General features: G+C 42.6%; 1 protein-coding gene across 2 annotated transcripts; it reads left to right on the forward strand.

Moving 5' to 3' along the window:
- The first annotated feature begins 1671 nt into the window (after positions 1–1671).
- cfap157 (cilia and flagella associated protein 157) lies at positions 1672–23895 on the forward strand. 2 transcript variants are annotated; one of them, XM_033048739.1, is made up of 9 exons: positions 1672–2026; positions 6932–7203; positions 8477–8630; positions 10051–10318; positions 12553–12683; positions 13368–13518; positions 18325–18539; positions 20248–20449; positions 23406–23895. In XM_033048739.1, exons 1-9 carry the CDS (start codon positions 1896–1898, stop codon positions 23502–23504), a joined length of 1623 nt encoding a protein of 540 aa, XP_032904630.1. In that variant the 5' UTR covers positions 1672–1895; the 3' UTR covers positions 23505–23895. The 2 variants fall into 2 exon arrangements, with proteins under 2 accessions (XP_032904630.1, XP_032904631.1); XM_033048740.1 differs by lacking the exon at positions 20248–20449 and having other exon boundaries at positions 1865–2026.
- Positions 23896–25224: the final 1329 nt, after the last annotated feature.

Genomic DNA, 25224 nt, shown 5'->3' on the forward strand with positions numbered 1-25224 from the left:
AAATAGAAGGGCCTGCACTTTAGCATCAGGTATTCCAGGTCAGCAGAGCAGTGGCCACCAATCCTAACGACGTCCGTACACCACGAGTTGTTCACATAGATGCACAGTCCGCCGCCCTTGGTCTTACCGGAGTCCTCCGCTGTTCTGTCGGCCCTGAAGACAGTGCGCCCCTCCAGCTCGATGGCGTTGTCCGGGATGTTGCCGTTGAGCCATGTTTCAGTGAAGACCATGGCGTTGCAGTCAGTGATCCGTTTATGTGAGGTGATCCGCAGCCTTAGTTCATCGATTTTACTCACCAAGGATCGGACATTCGCGAGGAAAATGCTGGGCAGAGCTGGCTGGTGAGGATTTAATTTCAGCCTAGCTCGATGTCCTCCCCGCTTCCCACGTCTTTGTTTGCGGTCCCTGCGCCGCCTCCGGGCACTACCCGTCGGGGAAGCTGGCCCACTAGACCACGCTGTCCTGGAGAGCTCCGGCGGCAGTTGGAAGTCGCATCGGGGGCTCGTTTTGCAGAGACGGCCGAGCTCTAATAGCTCCTGACGGCTGTATAGAGTCTTCGCTCCGGTGCTCCGGGCGAAAACTAAGGTAATGATTAACAGACAAATAACTAAATTACATCACATCAGATCATCCTTTATTTATTTATTTTTTCAATTCAATTTATTTGTCATTTGGACCCCTTGAGGTCAAAACGAAATGTCGTTTCTGCAGCCATACATTACAAAACAAAAAAAGACCCGAGACACAACACAGTTTACACAAACATCCATCACATCGCTGTGATGGAAGGCAAAAAAAACGTATCTCTCCACTGCACTCTCCCCCCCGATGTCAGAGTCAGAGTCAAAGTCAAAGCCCCCGGCTGGCGATGGCGATTGTCCCGCGGCCATTCCAAGCCGCGCGGGGCGATGGTGTAAGGCGCCCTTCAACCCCGCAACTCGGGCGGGAGAAGTCGCCGTTGCGGAAGCCCCGAAAACGCTTCATCAGATCATCCTAGAGTTCTATCGCAGAAGCATCCACTGAGCCTTCTCTGTTGCTGCTCCGGCACTCTGAAACAAAGATCATAGTTGCACGTCAGACAGGCCCCCTCACTGTCCATCTTCAAAGCCAGTGTTAAAACACATTTATACTCCCTGGCTTTTGACCATGCATGAGACTTTGCTCCTGTTTTTAGTGTTTTTAATATTTCTTTATTTTGAATATCTTTACTTACTCCATCTTTTAATTATTATTATTGGTGTGTATTAACTTTTTTGTCAATGATTAGTGATGTACAGCACTTTGTTGCAACTATGATTGTTTTTAAAGTGCTCTATAAATAAAATTATTATTATTATTATTAAGAGAGTTAGATTTAGCTCTTAGGGCTAAAGGAATCAAGGGATATGGGGGGGGGAGGCAGGAACGGGGTACTGATCTCAGATGATCAGCCATGATCATGGTGAATGGCGGTGCTGGCACCAAAACGAAGGGCCGAACGGCCTACTCCTGGCTGCACCTCTGTCTCTATGTGCGCGCGCACGCGTGGTGCGAGCGAGTGTGTGTCCAGGGGGCGGGGGCGTGCGCGCGCACGCGGGGCAGATGAAGTCTCGCGAGGCCCCGCCCGGTGTGATGTGCGCACGCGTCAGAGACGGTCTGGTTGCTAAGGGCCGCCGCTTGTTAGCAACGGGCAGTGGAGCGGCTGCAGGCACCGGTAACGGCAGCAACAGCAACAACAATAGCAATAGGACCAGCGGCACCGGTAACGGCAGCAACAGCAACAGCGGCACCGGTACCGGCAGCAACAGCAACAGGACCAGCGGCACCGGCAGCAACAGCAATAGGACCAGGGGCACCGGTAGCACCACCACCAACAACACCAACAACAACAACTGCAGAGGCGACGCCAAGTCAACATGCCGCCCAAGAAGAAGGAGAGGCCCCTCAGCCCGGTGTCGATCACCGACGAGAATGTGGAGCCGCTGACCGCCATGGAGCGGGAGCTGTACATCATTCAGGTCAAAGACCTGGAGGGCAGGGTGAACAGGTGAGCGACCGGGGTCGGGGTCAGGTTTAGGTTTATTATTATTATTGCCACCTGTGCCGATGCGCCGACAAAAACTTTGTTGTGCATGCTACACAATCAAATTAAATTACACCATACACGAAAAAACCCAGCCAAACACAGATACAACAGGTAGAGTAATGAGAAATACACCAGAGATGGAAACGTTTATTCAATGGTGTAGGAAGGAACTGCATTTGCTCTCTTGCAGGTACTCACTCTTAACCAAGTTCAAGTTCAAGTTAGTTTATTGTCATGTGTCCCTGTATAGGACAATGAAATTCTTGCTTTGCTTAAGCACACAGAAAATAGTAGGCATTTACTACAAACAGATAAATGTGTCCATATACCATGATATAAATATATACACACATGAATAAATAAACTGATAGTGCAAATAACAGAAAGTGGTTGGTAATAATCAGAGTTTTGTCCGAGCCAGGTTTAATAGCCTGATGGCTGAGGGGAAGTAACTATTCCTGAACCTGGTTGTTGCAGTCTTCAGGCTCCTGTACCTTCTACCTGAAGGTAGCAGGGAGATGAGTGTGTGGCCAGGATGGTGTGGGTCTTTCATGATACTGCCAGCCTTTTTGAGGCAGCGACTGCGATAGATCCCCTCGATGGAAGGAAGGTCAGAGCCGATGATGGACTGGGCAGTGTTTACTACTTTTTGTAGTCTTTTCCTTTCCAGGGCGCTCAAATTGCCGAACCAAGCCACGATGCAACCGGTCAGCATGCTCTCGACTGTGCACCTGTAGAAGTTAGAGAGAGTCTTCCTTGACAATCCGACTCTCCGTAATCTTCTCAGGAAGTAGAGGCGCTGATGTGCTTTTTTGATGATTGCATTAGTGTTCTCGGACCAGGAAAGATCTTCAGAGATGTGCACGCCCAGGAATTTGAAGCTCTTGACCCTTTCAACCATCGACCCGTTGATATAAATGGGGCTGTGGGTCCCCCTCCTACTCCTTCCAAAGTCCACAATCAGTTCCTTGGTTTTGCTGGTGTTGAGGGCCAGGTTATTGCGCTGGCACCATATGGACAGTTGCTCGATCTCTCTTCTGTACTCTGACTCATCCCCATCAGTGATACGCCCCACAATAGTGGTGTCGTCAGCGAACTTGATGATGGAGTTCGCACTGTGGTTCGCTACGCAGTCATGGGTATAGAGTGAGTACAGCAGGGGGCTGAGCACGCAGCCTTGAGGTGCTCCCGTGCTGATTGTTATTGAGGCTGACACATTTCCACCAATACGAACAGACTGTGGTCTGTGGACGAGGAAGTCGAGGATCCAGTTGCAGAGGGATGCGCAGAGACCCAGTTCTGCGAGTTTGGTAACCAGTTTGGAGGGGATGATTGTGTTAAATGCCGAGCTGTAATCAATGAATAACAGCCTGACATATGAGTTTTTGTTGTCCAAGTGGTCCAGTGCGGAGTGGAGGCGTCATCTTTGTTCTTAACAACTTATTTGACTCCTCGTACTTCCTCCAAATCAAATGCGTAGCTATGGGCACTCGCATGGGAGCGATGCCTGCCTCTTTGTAGGGTACACAAAAATGCTGGAGAAACTCAGCGGGTGCAGCAGCATCTATGGAGCGAAGGAGATGGGCAATGAAGGGTTTCGGCCCGAAACGTTGCCCATCTCCTTCGCTCCATAGATGCTGCTGCACCCTCTGAGTTTCTCCAGCATTTTTGTGTCCCTTTGATTTTCCATCATCTGCAGTTCCTTCTTAAACTCTTTGTAGGGTACGTTGAGCAATCCCTGTTCCAGGCGTACACTGGCCCTATTCCCGAATTTTCTCCGTTACAATGAAGACTGGAAAGGGGTTACCTCCTGCACCCATGCAGAACTCAAGGACTTTACCACCAATGTCCACCCTGCACGCAAATTCACTTGGTCTATCTCCAACACCTCCCTCCCCTTTCTTGATCTCATCGTCTCCATCACAGGAGATAGACTATTGACTGATGTCTATTATAAACTTACTGATTCCCACAACTATTTGGACTACACTTCTTCCCACCCAGCTTCCTGCAAAGACTCTATCACCTACTCCCAATTGCGTCTATGCCGTATCTGCACCCAAGATGAGATGTTCAGTACTAGGACATCTGAGATGTCCTCATTCTTTTAGGAACAATGGCCCCCTCTCCCATCATAGATGAGGCCCTCATACGTGTCTCTTCAGTACCCTGCAGCATTCTTGCATCCTCCCCTCTCACTAACCCTCCCCCACCCAAGTCGTAATAGCTTCAAAGTCGTCTTGTTGAGTCCCATTTTCTGTATCTAGTTTTCACCTAACTCACAGCTAACAATGGCTGGTTTCCTTTATCATTGTTACATTTTTGCATATCTTTCATTCATTTGCTCTCTATTCCTCTATATCACTGTCTATATCTCTCATTTCCTCGGTACACAAAATTGCTGGAGGAACTCAGCGGGTGCAGCAGCATCTATGGAGCGAAGGAAATAGGCGACGTTTCGGGCCGAAACCCTTCTTCAGACTGATGGGGGGTGGGGAAAGAAAGAAGGAAAAAGGGAGGAGGAGGAGCCCGAGGGCGGGCGGATGGGAGGGTGGGAGGAGACAGCTAGAGGGTGAAGGAAGGGGAGGGGACAGCACAGGCTAGCCAAATTGGGGGAATTTGCTACCCTCTCTCATTTCCTCCCTTGACTCTCAGCCTGAAGAAAGGTCTCGATCTGAAACGTCACCTATTCCATTTCTCTAGAGATGCTGTCTGAGCCGCTGAGTTACTGCAGCTTTTTGTGTCTATTACTCAATAGTGTTTTTATTGTCACACGTGCAAATGCACAGTGAAATTCTTTTCTTACATACAGTCCTGTAGAGTATTCCCATACCCAAGCACACCTCAGATGGCAAGTGTACAGAAGCTCTCAGCGTTACAGAATTTATTGGGTGGTGCAGCTGCCACCACAGTGTCAGTGTCTGAGTTTAGTCCTGACCTTTATTTCTATCTGTGTGGAGTATACACGTTCTCCCTGTGACAACGTGGGTTTCCTGCAAAGTTTCCACCAAAATGAAAAATATGTGTGGGTATGTAGGATAAATGACCTCTGTAAATTACCGGAGAGGAACTTGACTCTCCATATCACTGTCCCACCGATAAAGATAGGTTCATGGACTCTCTCCTTTCCCTTCCTCAAGTTAACAATCAGCTCCTTGGTCCCACTTATGTTGCATCAAGTTTGTTGTTTTGGCACCACTCAACCCGATTATCCCTCCTATACTTCAGGCTGTAACTGTGGTACTGCCTTGCAGCGAATGCAGCGCCGGAGACCCGGGTTCGATTCCGACTACGGGTGCGGTCTGTACAGAGTTTGTACGTTCGCCCCGTGGCCTGTGTGGGGTTTCTCCAAGATCTCCGGTTTCCTCCCACATTCCAAAGACATACAGGTTTATAGGTTAATTGGCTTGGTAAATGTAAAAATTATCCCTAGTGGATGTCGAATAGTGCTAATGTGCGGGGATCGCTGGTCGGCGCGGACCCAGTGGGCCGAAGGGCCTGTTTCCATGCTGTATCTCTAACTAAACTAAACTACTCTGACTCACCATTAGCTGTTATTTGTCCAACAACAGTGGTATTGCAGGCGACTTATAGTTGGTGTCGGAGTTGTATCTGGTTACACAGCCATGAGATGTGATTTCAGGACATTTGAGGAATATAAGACTAATGCATATTTGCAGAGGATGCTAAAGATATGCAGGGCAGATTGGAGTGACTGCATTCACACTGGGAGTTAAATATCAATTCCTTTTTGAAACTTTGACTTGAAAGTCTGTGAAAATGGAATCTGCTATAAAAAGTTATGCTCAAAGCTACAATTTTATTTTGTTTTGTCAGAAATAGGAAGCTTACCAGAGGTTAACAAATAAAGATTGCACTCTGATGACAAACAATGGTCGAACAAGCAGGTTTTAGTTGATTGCCCATCAATGACCACAGCACATTGTGATCACGGCATGTTGTGATCTGAAAAATAGTTGGATTGGTTGCTATTCTGTGTCGTGTTACACCATACCTTATGCTGGAAACTGGGTGGATATTGGATGGAAATAGGACCTGGGTGTAGCTTGCACTAACATTAAAATATAACACCTCAGAGGCTACTTGTATGAAAGAGCAGACAAAATTGATTAACACCAATACATCTGAATTCTGGAGTACATTTGAACGTTAGTGAAATTCAAGTAAACAAGAGCTTAAAGACAGTGTTGTTAATGGCACCTGTATGGTAGGATAAATAGTAAATCACAAAGTGCTGGAGGAATTCAGTAAGTCAGGCAGCATTTGTGGAGGGAATGGGCATGCATCGTGATTTTTCTTGACACAGGATTGATCGCATTCAAAGGTACACAAAATTGCTGGGGAAACTCAGCGGGTGCAGCAGCATCTATGGAGCGAAGGAAATAGGCGACGTTTCGGGCCGAAACCCTTCTTCAGACTGATGGGGGGTGGGGGAAAGAAAGTAGGAAAAGGGGAGGAGGAGGAGGAGCCCGAGGGCGGGCGGATGGGAGGGTGGGAGGAGACAGCTAGAGGGTTAAGGCAGGGGAGGAGACAGCAAGGGCTAGCGCATTCAGTCTGAAGAAGCATCCTGACTTGAAACGCCGTCATTTCACCCCCTCCATAGATGCTGTCTTACACCCTGTGTTCCTCCAGCAATTTATGTTTTGCTCATGATTCTGTGTCATCTGCAATTTCTTGTGTCTCCATTGTAAAATATATAGTTGTGCTGTGATTATCAAACTACTTTTGCAAACCAGAAAATTAAAAATCTTTAGTCATTTCTAAATAACACATTCTGTTAAGGTTTTATAACATATATATCTGTAATGTTTTTTAAATCAATAAACATCATGTGATACTGTTAAGGTACCAACGGAGACTGGATGAACTGGAAGTGACAAAGATCGATGCTGATGAGAAACATGAACAATTTAGCAAAGACTTGCAAGACGTTATTGCCTACCTGAAGAAGGGCCTGAGTCAGAGAATTGATGAGATTGCTGATTTGAATGACAAGATCGTTGGTTTGGTGCAAGCCAAGGAAACTGATAAGACGACTTATGAATCCCAGATGACACAGTTGCGTCAAGAGTTTCATGAAACAAAGGATCAACTCACATCGGAGAATATGGTTTTAGGTACAGAAAATGAGGGGATTTGTTATTTTCATTTTTTAATATTGTGGATGTTTTCAGGAATAACATTTTGTTGCATTAACATTTTGTTGCATTAAGGTGCGGAAAACATAATTGTCATTACAATTATCATAATTGCAACTTGAAGCTCTTGTCCATATTATAATTTTGTACATTCTTTTTACATTGTACGAAACCGAAGATCTCAGGGTTTTATTTATACCTGAATAAACTTAAACTTGAATTGGTAGGGCAAGGAAAATTGCATTCATACCTGCAGCCCGAGGAAAGGAAAATATTCAGCTGAAGTTCCTTGTGTTCATTGACTTGCAATCTAAATATGTAGGAAGGAACTGCAGATGCTGTTTTAAACCAAAGATAGACACAAAATGCTGGAACTTAACGGGATAGGCAGCATCTCTGGAGAGAAAGAATGTGTGACGTTTCAGGTCAAGACTGGAATCTAAATAAATATGTTGGGGCCCGTGCATTAGGTCTTTGACCAGTGATCTAATTGGTAAAGAGCTACCTACACCTTGACCCTTTTTGTGTGACACTAATAGTTGCCAAATTATTTCTCCTCTTTCTTTATCCCTTTAATCCTTTCCTATCCATGTACCTGTCCAAGTGTATTTTAAATATTGTTATAATAGTTCTGCCTTTGAAAGTTGCAGAATACACAAGGTACAGGCTATAAGAAAGAGTTAGAGATAAATACTTGCACTTGTTCTATCTCATTGCAAACTTGGAGCATAGAAGTAGGATTAAATCTTGAGTTTGCTCTGCCATTTGGCAAGATGAAGGCTTGTTGCAGTGTCTCAATTCCTGTGTATTTTCTTTAACCACCTCTGACCCCACACATCCCTTGAGTCGCTTGTGTAGAAAGATCTAGGAATATCATTGTTATATAGTGACTCATCATCCACAGACTGCTGAGGTTCAGAGCTTTAATTTTTACAACCCTCTGCATGTAAGAATTGTACAAATTGCCTCATTGGCCATCCTGGATGGCTAACCTATAACACTTACCCTAACTCTAACACTCCTTGGTTTTGCACCATTCCCGATCAAACTGGTAGCAATCTGCCCCAACATTTGGACAAAGGAGTGGAAATTTGTGCCCTTTTCATAGAGAAATTGTGGGTCTTTTTTAACATAGAGTATCCCAGTCAAAGATAACATTGTGCATGGATATGTGGCAGAAATGCCACTGTCATGGTGATGATGGGATTTTATCAAGAATACTGACTTCAGTTCTTCCGTTCTTGCCTTGCAGCTGGAAAGCTTGATGCACTGGAGGAGTTTCGAGTTCAAAAGGAGGATTTGATGGCAAAGTTTGCTGCACTTGAAGAGCAGCTAAAGCAGCAGGAAGAAGAGCACAGTGACATTATTTACAACTTGGAGAGGAGGGCAGTGGTAGATAAAGATAGGTAAAAACTTTTATACCTAGGTTTTCAGGAAACCTTTGCAAGTCTAGACAAAGTGGCATAATGTATTTTGGCATGAACAGCAGGTTGACAGCCAATTGATTGAGATATTTTGCAGTTAGTTTGCACACAGACACTTGCAATCCAGATCTGGGAATGAGAACTCTTAACTAATATCTTTTTTTCTCAACTACACTAATTGTTACACCACTCGTCACTTAAAAATGGGAAAATAAACAGTGTGATGCCAGGGTGAAGTATAACGTTTTTGCCTATCATTTTTTTTACTGGATCCACTCCAAGAGCAATTGATGCTGTAATTGGATGCTTGAAACTTGGTTCCAATTTCCAGTTTGAGGCAAATAAAATGTAAAGTGTTCCTGCAATTTATGGATATTTCATTTAGCATTCCCCTTGAGTTTTCCATCCCTATATTAAAGCATTGGTCTGGATATTGAATCACTGTCAAGTTTGGTCACAATCATGCGCTGTTCCAGTACTTTCAAAGATTGCCTGCTAAAGGGCTGAAAAAATCTGCTGCATCATTTTGCAAAAACTGAAAAAAACAAACGCTCATGCTGGAAATCTAAAATAAAAACTGACTCTACTTGGAGCAGGAAAAACTCAGGAAGTCATTGCAACATCTGAAGGATCACAGACCTGATGCACTGACTTTTTCTTTCCACAGATGTTATCTGACCACCGTAGTTCTTCCAGGATATTCTGGGTTTTATTTCAGCTGGCATACGTATATTCCTTTGTTGCAGCTAATCACGGTCCATATTTGCCAAGGACACTTTAAACCATTGTTATGTCTCCCTGTCAGAATTTTTAATGTCAATTCTCATCTGAATGCTCATCTATAGAAGAGCCCAACTAAAGAGTTTAATTTCAGATAGACACAGGATGCTAGAATAACTCGGCGGGTCAGGTAGCATCCCTGGAGAAAAGGAATAAGTGATGTTTTGGGTCGAAACCCTTCATCAGACAGTTATTACTTTAATTTCAGCATAGTGTGTACATGAAATCACTGTCTGATTATTGGAAGTACAGGTTATCATTTGCAAAACCACTGCAGTGCAAGTTAGTTTCAAGGCCTGTAACCCATTAAACTTTGCTTCCATAAGCTGTGTCAATTGTTTAGTTTGCAGCAATTTTTCAAGTTTTGTGCCCAAGACCTAAATGCAAAAGATTATTTTATACTAGAGAAGGAAAAGAGGAGCAGGTAAAGCAATATGGTTAAAACTGATCCTAGTCTCATCCAATCTTCAAGTGTGTATCAATGAGTTACTGGACATTGAACAGACAGGGGGAAAATGTGATTGTGGGTTTCACTTCCTCCTTCACTAAACTGGTACTAATCCAATTGGATCATCAGAAAACATGTTGACTGTATCTGTCACTAACTGCATTATTCCTGTAGATTAAAGAAGGAGATGATTGCACGGGTGAATGCGGTGGCCTCTGAATTCCGTCGCATTTCAAAGAAGCAAGTGGCAGAAACGACAAAAAGAGCCATACGTGAAAATGTATCCATTAGCAGCCAGCTGGGAAAGATGTCAGATAAAAGTATTAAAATAATCAAAGAGAATGACGAACTGAAAATTGAAGCCACGAGGCAGTGGAGAAACATCAATATCTTGGAGGAAAGTCAGAAAGAGCTGATCAGGAAGAATCTCAGCAATGTAAAGGTTTGTAAATTTCTTTTTGGGAAGAGATAGTCCAGTGAGTGCACGATATGAAGGGCTTGTTTGTATAACACTGTCTTGTATCTATTCAGCACTTTTAAACCAGATTATTTCTGTGAAGCTGAGCCAAAAAAGATGTAAATAGTGTGAAAAGAAGCAGCTGGGTTATCTTGCAGGAGGCAAATGCATAAAATCCTACAGCACAGATAGAGGCTTATTGTGCTTGTACCATGCTCAATGGGTAAAAGCAATCTAATTAACCCACACCACACCCTGCTCTTCATAGAACCGAAATGTTCTCTTGTCCAGTTTAACAATCTTAAAAGCCATCACAGTTGGCTATCAGAAACCTTGGTATGGCTGCTGCAAGTTATATTACTGGACTAGTAATCCAGAAGTTCTTTCGTGATCCAGAGAGGTGTGTTCCAATCTCATGATAGTAATTGGTAATTTGGATTATCAAATAAGGATCCACTAGATCATGGTAAAAAGGAAAGGAAAATGGTGAAGCTGTTCTGGCCTGTTGATGATTGTACACTAATTTGATGGACTCCCAGCTGCCATGTGGCATAATCAGTCTTGAGATGTAGTCAGTTGGTGAGGCCAATATTTAATGCACATCTCTAATGGTTCCTTTGTAAACCACCATCACTGATTTGTATATTTTTCTGTGTCAACGGTAGCTAACAGCTCGGCACGAGTGGTGTAAAGCAAGGAGTTTCAGGCCTTTGACAGAGATGAACACTCATGTACTTCCATTTCAAGTTGGTGTATGCCATGCAATGGAACTTGCAGCAATGCCAACACTTTTATCTGCCGTCTTGCTAGTTACCAATTACCATATGTGAGGGAGGTATCAAATACTGGAGAATCTAAAGTAAGAATTAAATCAGACCTATCATGGCACCTGATACATTCACAGCTCTGCAACGTCCTAATTTCTAAATGTGATGAATAAGTGCCAGAATTAGGAGAGATCTTCAACGTACGTGGCAAACAATGGCTTGACTTGATCACCTCTGTAGAAACATACCATTATACCAAAACACTGGACTTTCCATTAGCATCCCTTAAAAACCTATCAGAGTTGGCTGGAAATGCGGAATGCTGACAAGTGGGAATGTTTATACCATACAGACAGCAAGGATGTGGTTGACCATCAGAATCCTTGGTATGGCAGCTACATGGTTGTAAAATTTATGAACCTCTCTAAATCTCTCATCTTTCTTTGTTTTGGAAGGATCTGCCTTCACTTCCATCCATCTGCCAAGTTAATAGGAATCTGAGGGGTAACCTTTTCATACAAAGGGTGGTGTGAGTATGGAACAAGCTGCCAGAGGAGGTAGTTTAGGCAGGGACGATCCCAACATTTATGAAACAGTTAGACAGGTAGATGGATAGGACAGGTTTTGAGGGATATGGGTCAAATGCAGGCAGGTGGGACTAGTGTAGCTGGGACTTGTTGACTGATGTGGGCAAGTTGGGCCAAAGGGCCTGTTTCCACACTGTATCACTCTTTGACTTTAAGAGCCAAGAATTAGACATGAAGCTCCAACTGAGTGTTGACTAGCAAACTGCAGAGTTCATATATTATGCCTTTATATAAGATTCTGTTCACTGGTTCTAATTTTCTGTTTCTCGTACTTTTCAAATTGTACCATTTAGTTTGTGTTACTACAATTTGTCGTCCACACTTCCATGTGAAAGTTTTAGTTGTTGCATATCTGTTGATTTCACCAATTTGTATGCTCCTGAAATCTGCAACTATTCATGACACTCCTTATTATTACTTTCAATTTCATTTCAGAAACCAACTTAGAAATTGTGCCCAGAGTGTGTGATTAGTTTATTGCAATATTTCAGGTTGCGGGGAGAGGAAGGTGGGGGGCTGGTGTTGGTATCCCCCTCAATCATTCAACATTCGTACATTTCCTTCCAATCTATTAAACAGGTATTCATAATTGCTACTTTCTGCTTTTTAAATAGTATCTGTTGCCACTATCTCTTTAGTCCCGTGAGGTTCATTTTTGCTGACAATTCTCACGTGCTGTGTTTGCCTTTTTGACAATCAAAGCAACATGTACTTCAAACAATGCAATTGGCAACCCTCTTTCTGCCTTCATCCTTTAAGGATGGTTTATTTCAGGAATATCCACTTCCCTGTTTTATCCTATTGATCTTACCATGGAAAAAGTCTCTTCTCCCTGTCTGACTGGAATCTATTGATTGAATTACAGGTTATTCAAATGCTGACTGAGAAATGCAAAGTGCAGCAGAAGTCACTGGAAAGCTGCACGCAGAGGGAGAAGATTGTTCAAGAATTTGAGATAACAATACAAGACCTTGAGGCTCAGAATGAATCTCTAAGGTATTTGCAACTCCATCCATGTGCACTACCAGACTCGGGAACTGCTTTTTCTCCACTGTTACCAGACTTCAGAATGAAACCTCCATAAGCTAGGGTACTTTACGATTCTCCTCTACCCTATTGTGGACATTGGACATTGTTTCTGGAACTGTTGTGCTACAATGCCAAGAACAATATTCTGCACTCTGATTCTTCCCTTTGCTTTACTTATTCTACTTGAATTTGTCTTGATCGTATTTATTATGATCGTATTATCTTATTTGATTTGATTGGATAGCATGCAAAACAAAGCTCTTCCCTGTACCTTGGTGCACATGACAATAATAAACCTAAACCTTGTGTGGGCTTTTGACAACTAAATATTAGATATTAGATACCCTGTAGTTTTATTTTCATTTTATTTCTTAAAAACGTCACTGCCACAGGTAAGATCTTCCTTGCTTATGAACCCCAGTAAGTCATTATCTTAAATGTGGAAATTAATTTCTCTACACTTCAGGGAACAAACTGATCAACCTAAGGATTATTAGGGAGAGTTAAGTCTTAACACTCGAGGGAGGACTAGAATATAGTATTTTGAGATGGTTATGGTCTTACTAAATGTGGGAAGTTGAAGTTACTGAAACTTAATATTGAGTAACTTTATTTAAAGAAGGCTGTTATCTCACTATGTTTAATGTTCAGGAATGAAATAACATCTGTAAAGGAGGATCTGGAGATAAAACAATTTCACCTGGAAAAACAGATGGCCAAAGCGGAACACCAGGAAAGGCGCAGGAAGCAGGTGGAGAAAGTCCTCTCTGATGCTGCCTATGCTTTGAAAGATGCCCTGCTGGTAAGAAAACTTACATTTTGAGAATAGACCTATTTGGATGCAAATGCATGACATCTTTTTGAAAGCTGATTGGTGGCTGAAAGCTGCTTTCCGTTCTTGCACCCTTATTTGGTTTTGTTCAGGTATGTTGTCCACTACAACAAGGCACCCATATTTGTCCTTCTTGGTGGCGTGGAGTATATAGATTAGTACAAAACGAGAACAGTCAAGGGTATTTTATTGTCACATGTCCCAGAGAGAACAATGAAATTCTTACTTGCAGCAGCACAACAGTATTTAGAGTTTGTAGTGTTTAATACCCTGACAGCTGTAGGGAAGAAGCTGTTCCTGAACCTGGACCTTACAGTTTTCAAGCTCCTATATCTTCTTCCCGATGGCAGGAATGAAATGTGTGGCCAGGGTGGAGTGGGTCTCTGATGCTGGCTGCTTTTTTGAGGCAGCGACTCCTGTAAATCCCTTTGATGGTGGGGAGGTCAGAACCCGTGATGGACTGGGCAATGCTCAGTCTTTGCTCCACGTCTTTGCTCCTGAACATTCAAATTGCCAAACCTGGCTGTGATGCAACCAATCAATATGCCCTCTACTGCACTGTACAGGCCCTTCGGCCCACAATGTCGGTGCTGAAAATGATGCCAAGATGCCACTGAGAATTGTGGGAATATTAGATTTAATCAGTTTAATTGCCATTGACCAGAATTTTATAAAAAGCCTTGGTATCCTTTGCCTGCGGTGGGTTCTTACTTTTGAATGATGTCTATAATTCCTTGCTGAAAAATGAAATATGACATGATACAATGGAACTTTATTCATAGATGTCCAAGGAGGGAGCTTTTGTGTAGTGATGCAGTTCCTCATGAACAAATAGCCTACTAACAGTTGTAGAGCTGCTTTGGACTTAGCTAGCTTGATTGCGAGCTGCTTGGACTTAGCTAGCAGTGTCCCTGGAACCAAAGGATAGCATGGTGCTGGCAGAAAAATGCACATTGAGTTACTCTTCCTTTAGAATTTCTTCAACTCAAAGATTTTCTCAAATTGGTTTAAATAAGAACCATATGTAATTTGCTAACAGAAAAAAAAGTTAAAGGCTAGACCAGCTGTGTTGAGTTTATTATTCTTTACGAACTTGCACGGACTATGGAAAGTAACATAAAATAAACAATTACGGCATTTTCACAACGTAATAATTTGCACTGTGCATGATTTGTGCCCACCCCCTTTGAGCTTATTTTGGTTTGCTTTGTGCTCAACTGCGAAGCAGTATTTTTTTTGTTTCCCATTTGAGACTGACCGTTTCAACATCTTTTTCAAGAATCTTGTGTCAACCAGAATCAGAGTCCATGCTTTGCATTCACACAAGATATGTTGCAGATGTTTGGCAGAGACCCATTGCAAGCCATGGTCCTCAATTTAAATGCAAATCCATTTGGGACACTGAGGAAGGGAGGCCAGCATTTGGGGGGTTTAATCCTCGTCCATCCTTGTTCATTTGCTATTCCTTCTGTGTTTTTTGAAAAATGAGCACTTGTCCTATAATGGTCTTCATATAGATCTCTGGAAAGCAATTTAGACTAATACTCAATTTTTAGAATGGCTTCAAACTATAACAGACCAACTCTCCTAGTATTTCTTGTTATAAAATCTTTTTATTCCGATTTTGGATGAAATAAGTGAAAATTTAAAAACTTGGATTTATGCAAGGCTTAACTTTGTGGTAGTATGCAGTCAAAATTATTAAGCAAGGCTAGGTCCTAAGCAGATATAATTAGTTTCAATGCTTCTCAGGAGCTCAAAATGCAATAGATTGTGTATACTTTGCTGTTCCCTCCCTTAATGCTCTTAACAAATTCCACTTGGACTGGTCTTCCAATTTATCAGATGAGGAACATCAATGATGAGGTTTGTTTACTGCGCCATTAGCACTTGGGTTTGGCATGTTCTTGTTTATGGGCACAATTCAAAATCTTTTCTATGCTCATTTAATTCATGGGGTGACATGATAGTTTGCAGCTCCCTACTTTACAGAAGAATTAAATGATCAACATTTCTGCATAATAAATTTCATCTGAATAGTTTTGCTACTCACTTAGAACATTAAAAAAGTACAGCACAGGAGCAGGCTCTTTGGTCACAATGTCTGTGCTGAACATGATGCCATGTTGAAGTAATCCTTTCTGCCTGCACATGCTCCATATCCCCCTCTTCTCTGCATATCCATGTGCCTATCCAATCTGTTAACACTAGTCCTATGAGCTCCTTTATTCCTCAAAACTATTGTCCTTTGTAACTAGTGTTGACTGCAAATTTGGCTGAACAATTCTTTGTTCCTCCTTTCTCCTTCATTATGAAATATCAGTAAAAGGGAAGGAGGCCCAAATATAGATCTCTGAGGAGCAAAGTGCTGGAGTAACTCAGCGGGACAGGCAGCATTTCTGGAGAGAAGGAATGGGTAGGTAACGTTTCGGGTCGAGACCCTTCTTCAGCGGCATCACTTGTTACATCCAAACCTTCAGAGAACAGAAGCCTTTGATCCTGCAATGTTAATTCCTGCCCCAAACTAATTACTGAACACAAGACTAGCATAAATTCAGTTTTTCTTAAAGGAAAAAAAGCTAAATCTCTTGTTCAGATTCTTTTCCGTTTGGAAGAGAAAATTTTGTGCTCTAACTCCTTTAACAAAGTTTTTCTAATCCTTTTTGTCAGCATCTTAAATTTGCTTTCCTTTTGTTAATCTAATGCTTTTTAGACCTTATTAAAGTAACTCTATCAAATTAATTAATGTGAGAGTACCTTGCTACCTCTCTAGCTTCAGCCTGCTCCAATTCCAGCCCCCATACAGGTAAAACCTCCTCACAAACCCACCCCCATCACCCCGTAATGTGGAAGTCACCTATTTAAAGTACTTGAAATGCAGTTGATCTTGAACGTATGGAAGGCTGCTGATCCTTAGTTCTGTGTGTAAGTGCCCAGTGCCCTGTAATTCATTGGTTAAAAACCCACTGCTGCCACCACATGGTTGATCACTAGTTAAACACTTTACAGTTTTAAAACTACAGTAAACCCTCGTTATTACAGAGGTTTATAACTGATTTTGGTTATAGCGGACAGACCTACTGACCTTCACCGCCAAGCTGGGCTGCCGCCACCACCCTTAGCCCAGCACTGCCTCCCCGGCTGCTTTCATGCAGGACTTCTGACATCACCGCCGTCCCACACAGCTACCTCGGCTGCTTCCAGGCTGTGCCTACCGCTGCCGCTGACCATTTTCCTGCATTCCGGATGCTCCTGGGCCGCAACCCCTCACCGATCCTCGCCTCTCCCCTGGATGCCAGACCGTCAATTAGCCTGGATTCCAGACCCAGTTCTAGACTGAGACTCTGACGACTCCAAATGTCTCCTATCCGTGCTCTCCAGGGGATGCTGCTGGACCTGCTGAGTTATTTCAGCACTTTGTGTCCTTTTGTGTCCTTTCATGCATCTGCAGTTCCTTGTTTCTACTACTTATACAATGATAATCCCTAACTCGGTTATAGCAGACAATCAGCAATAATGATCACCCCCAGCCCCAAAATAAATTTGTTCCCATATTATAAGGCTCTCTGCGGAATAGGCAGCTAATTGGGATTTGGTTGTGAATGGCCACCCCAGGAGTTTGCAATGCTTTACGTCTTGACAGAAATCCTAAAGGATCCATACAATAATTGGTTAGAAATTTGCCCTATTGCTCATTGTAGGCACAAAACTATGCAATTTACACACTCAAATACAGTCGGAACCTGAGGGGCAGCTTTTTCACACAGAAAGTAGTGGGTATAAGGAATAAGCTGCAGATGAGGTAGTTAAGATGGGTATTACAACAACATTTAAAAGATAGAATGTAGAAACAACGAACTGCTGATGCTACTTTATATATATTTTTTTAAATACAGTGCTGGGCCCAACCCAAAAACATCACCTATCCATGTTCTCCGGGGATGCTGCTTGACCTGCTGAGTTGCTTGAGCACTTTTTTTCTTTTCTTAACATTTAAAAGACGCTTGGACAGGTACATGCATAGGACAGGTTTAGAGGGATATAAGGGCCAAATGTGAGCAGATGGGATGAGTGTAGATGGGCATTTTGGTTTGGCATGGGAGAGTTGAACCTAGTGGCCTCTTCCAGTGCTATATGACTCTGTGGCTCTAAAGTGAGTTCCAAGGATCAATTTTTATTTTCAATTTTTCTCTGTCCCTTGTAAAGACCTTTATACTTTTTTTTTAAAATGATGATATGGGATGTGGGCAATACTGGCAACACCAGCATATAGATACATAGAAAATAGGTGCAGGAGTAGGCCATTCGGCCCTTCGAGCCTGCACCGCCATTCAATATGATCATGGCTGATCATCCAACTTGGTATCCCGTACCTGCCTTCTCTCCATACCCCCTGATCCCTTTAGCCACAAGGGCCACATCTAACTCCCTCTTAAATATAGCCAATGAACTGGCCTCAACTACCCTCTGTGGCAAAGAGTTCCAGAGATTCACCACTCTCTGTGTGAAAAATATTTTTCTCATCTCGGTCTTAAAGGATTTCCCCCTTATCCTTAAGCTGTGACCCCTTGTCCTGGACTTCCCCAACATCGGGAACAATCTTTCTGCATCTAGCCTGTCCAACCCCTTAAGAATATCTTGTCTACCTCTTAAACACTCTTGACACAATGATGACCCATCGTGAATCACTGCTGTTTTTTAACGGTACCTGCATGGTGCTATTTAGTAGATAGTAATTGCAGGGTTAGAAATTTTACAGAACCTTTTTCTCCACAGAAGAGCACAGAATGTACAGATGAAAACTTTCTTACCATCGGTGTGGAAAAGACAGAATCTGAGATGGCAGTGTATACTCGCCGAAGTCAAATGATGCAGAAACTGCTGCAGTTACTGAACAGTGCGGCTGAACTTAGTCTTGGACCTGCACCAGAGGAATTTATTATTACTGAGCTGCCTATTATTGAACATAAACCAGGGAATATAACAGCAAGGTGTGCGGACATATTTTTCAATCCAGGTGTTAATCCATTTATTTTGCTCTGTTTTTCTGCCTTTATATGGTGTGATTTTGTTTTTCAGGAAAATATATTAATTTAATTGTTGTGTATCCTTTTAAAACTTAAGTTCAGGTTCCTTCCTTGGTATGAAACCACTGTTTTGTGCTGGATTAGTCCTGTGATATGTCATCCAAGCCACAATTGTTCATGAGCCAAGGATGTGAACTTAAGCCATGGGGACATGAACTGGCACAAACTGGCTTTTGGTACACAAATATCTGTTTCACCCAAGATCATCTCATTCAGCATAAAATAAGAATTAAACCTCGGATAATTCTGATCTCTGGCACTTTTCAACTGGGCTCAAAGCAAGAGCACAAATCCACACATTACAACTGAGATGTAAAGTGGTCTCATAATTTTTTAACCCTGTGCAAATGAAATTTCAAAATCCCCAGAAGATTAACAGTTTAATGTAGTATGTTGAGTAATACCTACACCTTGCATCTTCTCCTTGGGGCCCAGTATTTGTTCTTCTTGACAGTGTTGTCCCTGTTGTCTGAAGATGATGATTTAGCTTGAGGTGCAGCAAGATTTCCAGCACCTCTGATCCTACGTGGCACAGGGTCACTTACATCCAGTTCATGATACAGGAGACCTGCAAGTTTGGATGAAAAGCTACACTCTGTCCAATCTGACTCTCTGTGGTCTTCCCTGTGAGGCCGTCATCATTGTGAAATCAGCATGAGATAAGAACACAAGTACAGTATAAGGTGTGCCATTTTCTCCAGTGTTGATCTGGTCAAACAGTTGCTGCCTGTCCCTGTAATGGAGGCTGATTCAACTGATAAAGGAATGGCTGTAATATGCGATCTTTACAAACTTGAACTGAATTTAATTCCTGTTAGTATAGAGATGCAGCGTGGAGTGCACACCAACTAATGATCACCCGTACACTAGTTGTATCCTACACACTAGGGACAATTTACAGAAGTCAATTAACCTACAAACTTGCATGTCTTTGGAATGTGTGAGGGAACTGGAGCACCCGGAAAAAACTCACACCGTCACGGAGAATGTACATACTCTGTTCAGAGAGCACCCATAATGAGGAACGAACTGTGGCCTTTGATGCTGTAAGGCAGCGACTCTACCGCTACGCCACTGTGGTTTGGAATATTCAGAATTCATTCACTCTACATTGAATAGCATGTGTTTATTGCTATTTGGTGGTGGATTTAATGCAGGCTCCCTGGGATGTGTTTCCATGGAGAGTGACTAATGGCCGTCTGGACTCAGAAATCCTGCTGATTTCATCCCGTTGCCATTGGTCATTAGACCCAAGATCATTTGCTGTAAATCCAGGAATCAAATCCAAGGTGTAATTCCTGGTTTTGTTTTAATCCTCCTGCTAGGACTATCACTGTGTCATTCATAGTTGGTTTCACAGTACAGCAAGAAATAAGCTCTTTGACCTACAATGTCCATGCCGAACATAATGTCAGATTAAACAAATCTCCCCTGTCTGCATGTGATCCATATATATCAATGCATATCCATGTACCTATCTAATAGCTTCCTCAATGTGGGTTAAATGGTTGTTTAGCTGGTAGTAATTCACCATAGGCTAAAGCAGCGTTGGTAACAATTTTTGTTTTCACCTCCTTTCCATCCTCAAGACCTGTTCTTTTTCACCCCATAGACCAGGTTCTGCCTCTAGCGCTGCTGAAGAATCAGGCCTTCTGACCCACTATAAAGTAGGTGACCTGGGTCTAGTTCCACGGCCACAGCAAATGACCTCCAGTCTTGTTGACAAAGTGACCCAGCTATCATCATCAAGTCGTCTTGGATCACTCAGGCCTTTTTCAAGATCAGCACCAACAAAATTCAGTTGTTTACCCAAGGTAAGTCTCAGTTTTCTCTGGAAAGATGTAAAATGGATTGGAGGCTGCTACTATCTTTTTCATTTGTAGAATTTAAGTTCGGGTCCACATCTTGTAAATTAAAGAGTGCCTATGCTTGTAAGACGTCCTGAATAAAATGGCATTTTACAGAGGTTGGTGGTGCTGTAACTGGTCTAATGGCCTTTGAATTTAGGAATGGGACAAGAGAATAAAGAATGCAATTGTTTGTGTTTTAAGAAAAAAGGAAAGAGGCATACGCTTGAATTATGTAGTGGTTAGCCCTTTAATAATGAATGGCTGGGAAAAAAATTAACAATGCGAATCAAGGACAAAGTTAATGAACATTTGAAAAAATGTGGTCCCTGATGTGGAGGCAGGATCCTACAATGCTTCCAACCCTGCAATCACTGAATTTATGTTTATTATTGTCACATGTACTGAGGTATAGTGTAAAGTTTTGTTTAGCATGATATCCATGCAAATCAGATAATGCTGTACATGAATGCAGTCAAATCCAACTCATGGATACAGCAAAGGGGAAGATACGGTGCATTGATTTGTTAAAGCAATAGCTTTTGAATATCTTGATCAAATTCATGAAGTTTTTAAAGCAGGAGATGCAGTTGGGAATGGAAGTGGATGTGCAGCAGATGTTTGATAAAATATGATTTGATTCGGGAGCTTAAGGCGAAGGAACCTGTAGAAGGCAGTGATCAAATATGATAGAATTCAACCTACAGTTAGAGAGAGAAGCTGAAAGTGGATGTACCAGTATAACTGTTCTGTAAAACTAACTGCAGAGTGGTGAGGGAAGCTCTGCCTAAAGGTGATTGGAAGGGGATCCTAGCAGGAATGGCAGTGGAGCAGCAATGGCAGGATCTGGAAGTAATGCGGAAGACTTTTCATCCAATTTTTTTCATCCCAAAGAGGAAGATGCATACTAAGGGGAGAATGAGGTGACCATGGCAGGCAAAGGAAGTCTAAGACAGCATTAGAGCAAATGAAGAGGCATATAACACGGCAAAAATTAGTGGGATGCTTTAAAAAACCAACGGAATGCAACTAGAAATAAGTGGAGAAAAGATGAAACATGAAGGGTAGGCTAGCCAATAATATAAAAGAGGATACCAAAAGATTTTTCAGGTATATGAAGAATAAAAGAGAGCCAAGAGTAGATATTGGAAAATGAGCCGGAGAAGTAGTCTTGCGCCAGAAACAAATGACAAACAAACTCAATATGTTTTTTGCGGTAGTGGAAAACACCAGCAGTATACAAGGTACTAGCATGGATAGAAAGTGTGGTGACTGGCAGAAAGCAAAGCGTGGGAATAAAGTGGACCTTCTCTGGTTGGCTGCTGGTAGCTAGTGGTGTTCTGCAGGTTGTTGTTGGGTCCACTACTTTTCATGTTGTATGTTAGTGATCTGGATGATGGCTTTGTAGTTCAGATGAAGGTGAATCTCATTGAAACCTACTGTATTCAAGATATGTACCGTAAGGTAGCGTGAAATTCGAGTTACCATACGGCCACACCAAGTGAAAAGGAGTTGGACACACAACCACATATAATCAAATTTAACATAAACATCCACCACAGCGGCTCCCCACATTCCTCACTGTAATGGAAGGCAATGAAGTCCAATCTCTCCCTCTTCCTTCTCCGCGGTCGGGGCTTTCGAACCATCCGTGGTCGGGGCCATCAAACCTCCTGCAGCCGGCGATCCAAGGCCCTCGCGTCGGGGTGATAGAACTCCCTTGTTCGGACGGTTGAAACTTACCAAGGCTTGGAGCCCCGACTCCGCCTTTAACCAGGATGCGCGATGTTTAAACCGGACTCCAAGAAGTTAAAGTCCACAGGGCTGTGGTTGGAGCTCTCCACAGTCGATCCCCGGCAGGGGGATCGCAGCTCCACGATGGTAAGTCCGTGCCGCGCCTGCGTTGAAGCGCCAGGTCGGTTTCCAGGAAAGGCTGCGCCGCTCCATGATGTTAGGCCGCCATGGAGGACAGAGATACGACATGGACAAAATCGCATCCCCATCGAGGTAAGAGATTGAAAAAAGTTTCTCCCAAACCCCCACTCCCCACACAAAACAAACCAAGAAACACTAAAACATACTTTTAACGCATACTTAAAATAACAAAACTGGAAGAAAAGACAGACAAGATCGTTGGCTAGGCAGCCATCGTCTGTGCCCCCCTGGTGGTATAATTCTTCTTCTTATCGAGTCCACACGCAAGATTAGAAGTGTTCAGCTAGAGCTGAATACACTTCTCGGCATCTGCGTACAATGGTGTCTGTCTTGTCGCTTCTTGTGCTTCTTGTGCGTGGTGGTGGAAAGATTGGTGGAAACAGGGCCGCGACGTGAACGCTCTTTCCTTGACCCCAGGTGGTATAATGAAAGGCCTAGATAAAATGGATGTGGAAAGGGTATTTCCAGTAATGGGAGCATCTAGGACCAGAGGGTACAGACTCAGAATAAAAGGACATATCTTTAGAATGGTGATTAGGAGGAATTTATTTTGCCAGAGGGTGGTGAATCTGTGGAATTTATTGAAACAGATGATGGTGGAAGCCAAGTCATTTTTAAAGCAGAGATTGATAGATTCTTGATTAGTAAGAGTGTCAAAGGTTACCGGGTGAAGGTAGGAGAATGAGGTTGTGAGGAAGAAAATAGATCAGCCATGATCGAATGGTGGATCAGACTCGATGGGCTGAATGGTCTAATTCTGGTCCGAGTTCTTTTAATCTTATGACATTGTATGGTCATAAAGTTTATTAAATAATTAGATTGCCAGGATATAAAATTGGCTCAGTGATTACAAACAAATGTGGTTTATAAGACTAAATTCTCAGGTGAACCAGTACAGTATTTTATTGTAAGAAATGATGGCTTTCATCTGGAGTTTTCATGCATTGTATTTTGAAAATATCTTTCTCTCCTCCCACCTTATTTTCAGGATTTGGCTTGTGAAGATCGGGGAATGCAGACCTCAATCCTGCCCAAAATCAATGCAGTATACTGTCTTCAAGATCAAGTGTGCAAGTTACCTTGTTAGGTCTTATCGGGACCTAGTAATAAATGCCATTGTTTTGTAGTTAAACTTACATTTTTAAATGATCAACAGCAAAGTAAATTTATTCTTTCCAGGCCACTAATTTTGATCACATTTTGGAAAAATAAATATAATCACTTATTTTAAGAAAACAATTCATGGTGACAGGGACTATGATGGCAGATTTTTAAGTTGTCTGGACTATAACTTGCAAGGTTCCAATTCAGTTAACCAATGGGGAACACTTTTTGTAATTTGCCACTATGAACAGTTCTATTATATAGCATGGCATTATTGCTGGCAGTGTTTAAGGGAAAGTTCCACAGGTTACAGCTGTCTTCTATTATTGAACCCATCCTGCCATGAATAAAGTGGACAAGAATGCCTCTTAAAATGTCTCTTGTGATGATCCAATCCCACTGTTTTTCTGTGGGGTTCAATCCTGCCGTGAGCAGATGATATGGAAAATGTCAGAAGCTGAGCGAGTTCTTTAAATATGCATCACTATCATAGACAAGGCAACATTGCAACTGAAGGGGCCATGGCCAGGAATCCCCAAATTAGGTATGTGGTTTTATTACTTTAAGTGTGTGTGCGCACATGTGTCTTGTTTTGTGGCCAGAACATATCTGTACAATTTTTGACATTGTCAGTTGGATGCCTATGTTGTAACTATTCCAGTATATTTACAAGTTAGTCTAATTCAGGGGGCATTAGCTATCGAGAGAGGTTGGACAGACTTGGATTATTTTCTCTAGAACACCGGTGTTTGAGGGGAGACCTGATAGAATTATAAGAGGCATAGATAGGGTAGAGTCAGAACTGTTTTCCCAGGATGGAAATGTCAAAAATTACAGGACAAAGCTTGGTGATGGGCACAACGTTAAAAGGAGATGTGCAAGGGCAACTTTTTTTGCACGAGGGTGGTGAGTGCCTGGAAAATATTGCTAGGGTCGGTTGTGGAAGCAGATACGATAGTGGCATTTAAGAGGCGGTTAGGTATGAACTATGCATGGATATGGATTATGTGCAGGCAGATAAGAGTTGGTCTTGGCATCATGTTCGGCACAAACATTGTGAGTCGATGGGCCTGTTCTTGTGCTGTACTGTTCTATGTTCTAAATGGGTTTTTTTTAGGTCTCATCTCAATGCAGGAAGTTGATGGGAGACCTGATAGAAGTATGTACGTTTATGAGAGGCATAGGTAGGGTAGACAGTCAGTAAATGTCAAATACTAGTGGACATAGCTTTAAGGTGAAAGGGGCAGAATTTAAAGGAATGTCCGGGGCAAGTTATATACACAGTGGATAGTGAGTATCGGAAACAGGCGGAAGGCAAATATGATAGTAGCATTAACAAAGCTTTTCGGTAGACGTGGATATGCAGGGAAAGGATGGATATGGAATATTTGCAGGCAGATAACATTATTTTTTATAATAGCATCATGTTCAGAACAAACATTGTGGGCTGAAGGGCCTGATCCTGTGCTGTACTTTTCTATGTTATAAGCTGCAATAAACCTGTATAAATTAATATTTAGCTCATGGCTATAACAAAGCTAAGTACCGTTGTGAGTTACTGGGGACAGATGCTGACAGCTAAAACAATTAAAACATAGAAACCTTGAGGCATGGCTTCTCCAGATGGGCAAACTATATGGCTAAAACCCGAGGGTTGGCACAGGAACAATTTGGCTTGGTCTCATCCAATGGAAAAGGAAATT

The sequence above is a fragment of the Amblyraja radiata genome, chromosome 32 (genome assembly GCF_010909765.2).
Source record: "Amblyraja radiata isolate CabotCenter1 chromosome 32, sAmbRad1.1.pri, whole genome shotgun sequence".
In the NCBI taxonomy this organism is placed as follows: Eukaryota; Metazoa; Chordata; class Chondrichthyes; order Rajiformes; family Rajidae; genus Amblyraja; species Amblyraja radiata.